We start from the raw sequence: 7,608 nt of genomic DNA, 5'->3' as shown, positions 1-7,608 counted from the left end.
TCTGTTATACATGATTTAATGATGTCTTTTTCATAATCAACTGCATTTGTTTCCAGGTCTTTGGCAAACATAACATTAAAGCCTTGCCCAGGGACCTCTCATTGACCTTGACTCCTTATAGAGCTGTAAGTTTGTACATAGTTAAATAGGCAAATAGCGTACTGAGTAATTCTTGCAGTCTGTCTTTCTCCCAATTCAGCCATGAAACACAATATTCCCTTTCTGCAGGACCTGCGAGGCAATGCCTTTGAATGTGACTGCAGAGCCAAGTGGCTTATGACGTGGTTAAAGAACACCAATGCCACAGTGTCGGATGTTGTGTGCTGGACCAGAGGACATGAAGGGCAAGCGCCTCAATGATATGACCAGCCTGCAGAATGAGTGTGTCTCCACAGGTGAGAAACACCTGAGCCAGCTGCCCTTCTCTCATGTCCAGCTGAGATCAGGATCAGAACTCAGCACAGTCTTTCTAAGTTGTGTAGAGGTTATTCATTTAACGTGGCTTTGCTGGTTTGTGAAAAATACATTTCCCGATGTTCCTTTCCACAGATTTCATCCTTCATCAGTCTGTTGCCTCAGAATCGTTGTCTGTTGACACATTCAGCTATAAGAATGATGTCTACGTGGCCATTTCTGCTCCCAGCACAGAGAGCTGTATGATTTTCCAGTGGGACCACATAGAAATGAACTTCAGGACTTATGATAACATCACAGGTAAATTTTGATTTCGACTTTTGCAGGAAATGTGTCCTAACTTACGAGATAACTGGAAACCCCTCTTGATCCTGCAGCGCAACCTTCTAACCATTTAAGTCCTTGCAGGCTGTGTCGACCCAACGTGTAGTTACATCTCTAACCCACATAGCAAGCAGGTCTGGCCCAGATCTGGTATCAGCCGGCACTGCTGGCTGACTTCTGGCATGATAAGACGTATGCCATCCAGATATGGCCAGGCTGTATAGATGGCAACTGTCTATGTGATGGCATGCCATATCTTGCTCGATTGTGGTTTGGGTCATGTGGCCCAGGCTCATAGAAAACAGTCTCCCCTGATCCGGCCATCAAGCTGGCACTTCTGACTGACTGGTGTCATGGCAGGGTATATGTCAACCAGATTGGGCCAGGTCTGGCAATGATGGCACTTTATGTTCCTATTTCCTATTTAGTTGGAAGACCCAAGTGCCATGTTGATAACTATACTGCTATGGTAGCCAACGTTCAAATTCAGGTATGACTTGGGAAAGGAAATGTGCTGTAAAGAATCAGTTCATCACTGTCTGACAGAGTTCGTAATGTTACTTTGCACATATTATGTTCGGCACATGTGTTATTACATGGCTTGATTAAGGTACACATTGGCTGACATCTGGGCCAGCACAGGGTCAGCTGTGTTCTGCGACTGGCCCGTGGCTGCACACAACTACACATGGCCCACATACCGCAAAGAATGACGTCCTTTGTGCCAGAGATGGGCTAGCACAGGACCACCAGTGTGTCTGCAACTGGCCTTGGCTGGCCCATGTCTGGGCCTCCTTGGCAAACCTGATCTGGGCCACAAAGGGCCGTCAGTCTTTGCGGTATGTGGCCATGTGTAAGCACATTGTTGGGCCAGATCTGGGCCATACCAATTTTGCTATGTGGGCAGGAGGTGCATGTCAGGTTACGTGAAGTTGGGTGAAGGGTTAAAGGGAGTTCCAGTGACACTGTAAGTTAGGAAGTCTAAATCACACATTAGCTAACAACACTCCCAGAATGCCCCAGTTTCATTCTCACCGATTCATGTGTTTCTCTGCCCTTTAGGTCAGTCCATTGTGGGGTGCAAATCTGTCATCATCGAAAATGAGGTGTTTGTCATTGTGGCTCAGCTGTTTGGTGGTTCCCACATTACAAGTTGATGACGACCAAAGCAGGTTCAATAAGTTCCAGGATATCGAAGTGTCCAAGATCTCTAAGCCCAATGATATTGAGGCTTCCAGATTGGCTCTGATTGGTTCTTTGTGATTGCTGACAGCTCAAAGCTGGCCTCCACCCTCTACAAGTGGAATGATAATGGTTATTCGTACCAGTCACTGCACGAGTGTAGGTACGCGACACGGATGTAGAGTTTCTGGACTTGGATGGGAAAGCTCACCTTATTCTAGCGAGCCGCTCACAGGTTCAGTGATCTACCATGGAGCCGGAGCAACCAGAAGTTCATCCTGCAGGGTGAGTCCCAACATGGAGGATGTAGTGTTGTGAAACACTTCCGGATCAAGGAGGAGCTCTACCTGGCTATGACGCGGTAATCGGTGATTCCAAAGTTCTGCGTTGGGGCACCAAACAGTTGCTGAGATCCAAGCTTTGCCCTCTCGAGGCTCCATGATTCTCAGCCGTTCTCTTCAAGGAACGTTACTATCTGCTCTGGGAAGCGACTACACCTTCTCACAGATCTACCTGTGGGATGAGGACAACAAAATCTTTGACCGCTTTAAGGAGGTGTACATCCAAGCCCCACGCTCTTTCACCGTGTATCTACCGACCGCAGGACTTTATTTTTCCTCGAGCTTCAAGGAAACACGCAGATCTTTGAGCACATCATCATCGACCTGAGCTTGTGAGGGCTGTCCTATCGTCCCGTCTGAAATCAAATGTCTTCCACTTGAAAGACAAATTCAAGAAGGAAGAAAAAAGAAAGGACCTTATGAACTGTTAATATCCACACCTTCATAGATTTCACTCACAATTAGAGCTGGTCAAGATTATTGTGACTATTTCTGAATGGCCTTGCACTCATGGATCCTCAGACTTTCTGAAGTACTACCCTTCATAACTATACTATTCTCTTAAAATACCACTGAAGTTCATAATGATATGCTATCTGGATTTATCTTTTTTGTTTAATATCTTTCTCTTAGTAGTTTTATGCAGCTATAAAAATACATCAGACCTGAATGAACGTAACAAATTTATTCTGATTTGCGGTGACTGATGATGGATTGAATGATTTGCCACTACCTGATCTCATACCCTGGTAACGTACAGTACCTTGCTTATCAACACTGGGTCTTTTGTTTGATGTACACAGTGCCTCCTTCTGGCCGTGATGAAGTACCACACCCCTCTGCTCTTTCCATTACAGGGAATGTCTAGAAGCACAAACCTTTAATTATCATAGCTGAGATCATAGAGTGTAGCCGTTTGTTGGAAGGTGTCTTTGTAGATGCTGTAGATTATAATGCATAGAGTAGGAAGCAGTGGTTTGTTGTTACAGTTAGTAAATATCCAGACTGACCTTATACAAATTCATTAATGGAGAATCACCATTTAGATACAACTTCTAGATCTGCTGTAATTAATGTGGCAAAGTACAGAGAAACTTTATCAGTATTGCAAAGGAGCTGTGTTTAGATGATGCAGGGAAAATAAACCCCTGATATGTTTAAAGAAAACTGTTTTGCCCAGTAACAATATTTTTTTACTAACATCTGAAGTCAGAAGCATCAGAGGCAGAATTTGTATGACCACAAGGAAGGAAAATAAATGTACATGTAAATATATCTTCAAGCTTACTGAATTTTTTTTCAAACTTTCATCTGCTTTGGAAATGCTGAATGTTGACAAGCTCCAAAATGTACATAAACCAAGGATTGTAATGTCACCACCTGTTTGATGGACCTTTGCACTTACAAACTCAAATGTTACTGCAGCCTGCAAGAGCATGACATTCAAAAAAGGGTGTTTGCCAAATTCTTTTTAGATAAACCTAACAAAGACTAAAAGTGCTTCTAGGTTAACATATGCAAGCGTTACAATCTTTGTATGATTTTGTTTAAACCTAATGAATGTTCCTCTTACAAATATGATGTAATCAAAATAAATCTGTGAAAACATGACAAGTTTATTTATCCACTGTAGTGATTAATCACTGATACTGATCATTAAAAATAAAACTTCCCTTCTTTCCTAAAAAACCCCAAAACCCCAAAACGGACATTATGATTGTAAAGTTGCACAAAGAAAGAAGAAACATTCAGTACTGTCTGGTGTTTGAATGGTCACAGATGCAAAATTGTAAAACTTATAATGTGCAGTGTGTATGCAATCTAACCAGCATTAAAATCTCACCATTATATTCTGGCGTTCACATGTCAGTATTCAGACACTCAAACCTTAAACATCTCAAACCCACTGTCAAATATGCTGGTTCAAGTGTGGTGATTTGAGCTTCTTCTGCAGACACAAGCATAAAGCACCTTGCAGTCAACGAACTCCTCTGTATGACAAAGTGTTTTAGAGTCAAATGTGAGGCTGTCTGTCCGACAGATAAAGCTTCTCTAAATTAGGCCATGCACAGGATAATGACCCCAAGCACAGCAGCAAATTACATCATGGAAGTCCAGACCTCAACCTGACTGAAATGCTGTGTATAAAGGAATGCTTGCAAATGTCATTGATTTGAAGTTATTGCTGCAACTGCTGGTTCTGTTAACGACTCAATCATAGAATGATACGATATCAAACTAAACAAATGCCTGAATCCTAAATTGTGGATATCCTATTGTGGTGATCTAAAATGTAACACTAAATGTGATTAAAACACTAATAATCTGGACTCCTGGGCTGAACGACCGCGAGGATCACCAGCCCGAGGAAAAGACAAAATACACATGACTCTGTGACAAAGACAATTCATTCTTGAATGAAGACATTGATCAGACATATTAAAATGCAGCCATTGTATTATTATGAAATTATTGGGGAGAGAGAAGGGGGAGGGGGGGGGGGGTTGTCAAGGAAAGGGATAGAAAGGAGGAAAGAGATAGAGGAGAGAAAACCCCAACAATGCCCTCTGAGCAAGCACTAGGCGACGGTGGATAGGAAAAACTCCCTTTAAAGGAAGAAACCTATGACAGAACCAGGCTCTAGAGGGGCAGTCAACTGTCGGGACTGGTTGGGGGGTGAGGGTGAAAAGAGAGAGAGGGGGAGGGAGATGGGACAGGTGTTAGGAGCCAATTTTGTTTATTTGAAATTATGGGGAGAGAGGGGAGGGAGAGGAGAAGGGAAATTAAGCTGGAACAGAGGTGGAGGAAGATGAGGCAGGAGTGGCCCTGCGGAGGAAGAAGCGGAAGCACTTTTTCTTCTTCTTGAGTTGCTTTTCCACAAGCACTTTCTTCTCTAGTATGAGGGATCTCAACTCGTCCACTGTTTCTGTATTTTGCTTCTTAAGTTTGTTGCATATTTTTCCACTTCTTCTGATTTGGCTTGTTCTTCTTTGAGCCTTTCTTTGAGTTCTTTAGCTGTTGCCTCCTGCTTTTGCACTTTCTCCTTTTCTCCTTCCAGTTCAGCTGTTGTGTGCTTAATTTTGTTGCCAAGTTCTTGCAGCTTTTGCTTTGTCTTCTCAAAGTCTGGACAAGAAGAAGTTTTTCTTTGTTCTGCTTTATGTCTGTTGTTCTTTTTCTTGACACAGCTCTTCATATTTTTCCGTGTTTCATAATGCATTGCCTGCAGTGCTCTGTATTTTCCTTCCATGCCTTGGAGCTGGCATTGCATTTCTCCCTGGTTTATGACCAGTTGTTGTTTCACTTCAAGGATTTTGTATTTTTAGCAAAGCTCATCGAGCTTTACTTGCAAGCTTCATTGTTTTTCTCCATGTTCTGAATCTTGCAATCTAATTCTTTTTGTTTCATCTCCTGTTGCTTTTTCTCTTGCAGCAACTCGTCATATTTGTGCATGTTTCTTTAAGCCTTGCCTGCAGCATCCTGTCTTTCCTCCATGTGTTGGAGTTGCCTCTCCATGTCTCGCTTCTTTATGTCCTCTTGGTTCTTCTCTTCGAGGATCGCTTCATTTATTTGCAGAGCTTCATCAAGCTTTACTTGCAGCTCGTCATTTTCTTTCTTGATGTACTTAACCTCGCGGCCCATTCGCCTTTGTTTGATCTGCTGCTGCCTTTTCTCTTGAAGAACCTCTTTATTTGTTTCCTGATTTTATCATCCCTTGCTTTTACCACTCTGTATTTGATCTCCATCTTTTCAAGTTCATCATGCATCTGTCTTTCTCTCATGTCCTGTTGTGTCTTCTCCTGGAGGATTTCTTTAATTTTTCTTGAGCTTCATCCAGCTTTCCTTGGAGCTCTTGGTTCCTTTCCTCCATGTCTTTGATATCCCACTGTTTTTCATCAATAATACTCTCCTTTCTTGGAGCAGGTAGGACATTTTTTTTAATTGAGCGCTCTGTCTCTCATTTTCCTCCATCAATAAGACAATCTTCTCTCTGTTAAGAAGATTTCATTCTCCATTTCTGCCAAGCGCTTCTCCTCTAAGTCAACTTGCTCAGCCCAGGGAAGAGAGGAGAGGTAAGGGTCTTCTGGTTCATCCCAGGGAAGAGCGCCGGGGTCAACTTCTTGACTTTTGGTTCTTCACCTTGAGACATGTTGGAGTCTGGAGTCAGGATCCAAATGTTTCTAAATGGCTAATAGTTGAGGGCTGCAGACAGAAATGCTGCCAGTAATGGACTAAAGTCGTTGTTTTCACTGTTATCTGTCGTTTTAGGATCAAATGATCACGTTGGTGGTAAGACTCTAAATCTGTGTCACGAACAGTCGAAGGCTGCGAACATAGTGCTGCAAATAACAGACTAAAAGTTGTTGCTTCTCACCCCTATTATGGGTTTAAGGATCAAAGGCTCAAAGTGGTGGTAAGATTCTAATGGGTGCGATGTCACGATTCTGGACAACATGGTTACCATAGTTAGAATAATAAACTTTATGATGTGTTGCTAACATTTTGGTTGTTGTGATGATTCAAATTTGTTCAGTAAACTTCATCAAAATGAACATGTGTTGACATAAGCATATATTTGGATCTCATCTTCTTATTAAATGTAGCTAATGTCCAATAAACTGAACTCTGGACTTACTTAACACTAATATTTCATATATTACTTCAACTCACAAATTTAATTAAAGGGTTTGTATTAAATTATAACGTAATAAAAAACCACAGTGCACATGTGCAAGTAACAGTAGCCAGCTGCTGCCACAAGAGGGTGACGAATTAAAGGTTCACAGAGAGATCTCTTTACTTTGGACATTTAAACAATGTGTATTATTACATTTGATTAAACAAGCACTGCTTTTCCTCCAGGCTTTCTAAAACTCTTTCAAAGTTTCTCTTTTCAGTCTTTTCAGTCCAGTCCTTGTACCAAAACTTTATCTCATGAAACTGGATGAATGGAGGACAAAAGACGATGTTTAGACCTAAACCCCCACTATCTACACCAGCTGAATAGCATCTGAAAATCACATCTTAACAGACAGACAAAGTCCAGCAAGTCTCCACACAGGACCTGAGAGATGCATCTGAACCTTCAGTTCACTCCAAGATCACACATGTGCAGGAGAACTGAGTGCTGCTGTCAGATTGAAAAGTGCTTTAAACATGATGATACTGTCTTTGTTAAACAGCAGAATAGGTTTATAAAGTATCATTAACTAAAAGTGGTGAAATAAATATCTCTAAATCTACTAAATGTAGAATTTTAAATTTTGGACAGTTTAGTATTACAGCTGCTGATTAAACAATAGAGACAGATGTGTAGTAAAACTTTTATTTAGTGTTTCAAGTCAAAACA

General features: G+C 41.6%; 1 protein-coding gene across 1 annotated transcript; it reads left to right on the top strand.

Moving 5' to 3' along the window:
• The first annotated feature begins 283 nt into the window (after window positions 1–283).
• On the top strand, window positions 284–1,895 carry LOC109198039 (leucine-rich repeat LGI family member 2-like). The gene is made up of 3 exons (XM_019353709.2): window positions 284–395; window positions 550–714; window positions 1,801–1,895. The coding sequence occupies exons 1-3, from the start codon at window positions 299–301 to the stop codon at window positions 1,893–1,895; spliced, it is 357 nt and encodes a 118-aa protein (XP_019209254.1). The 5' UTR covers window positions 284–298.
• The last annotated feature ends 5,713 nt before the right edge of the window (window positions 1,896–7,608 follow it).

This window comes from Oreochromis niloticus, unplaced genomic scaffold (genome assembly GCF_001858045.2).
Source record: "Oreochromis niloticus isolate F11D_XX unplaced genomic scaffold, O_niloticus_UMD_NMBU tig00008274_pilon, whole genome shotgun sequence".
Taxonomy (NCBI): Eukaryota; Metazoa; Chordata; class Actinopteri; order Cichliformes; family Cichlidae; genus Oreochromis; species Oreochromis niloticus.
The sequence above is the reverse complement of the archived record's forward strand: the minus strand, read 5'-3'. Positions and strand labels throughout refer to the sequence as shown.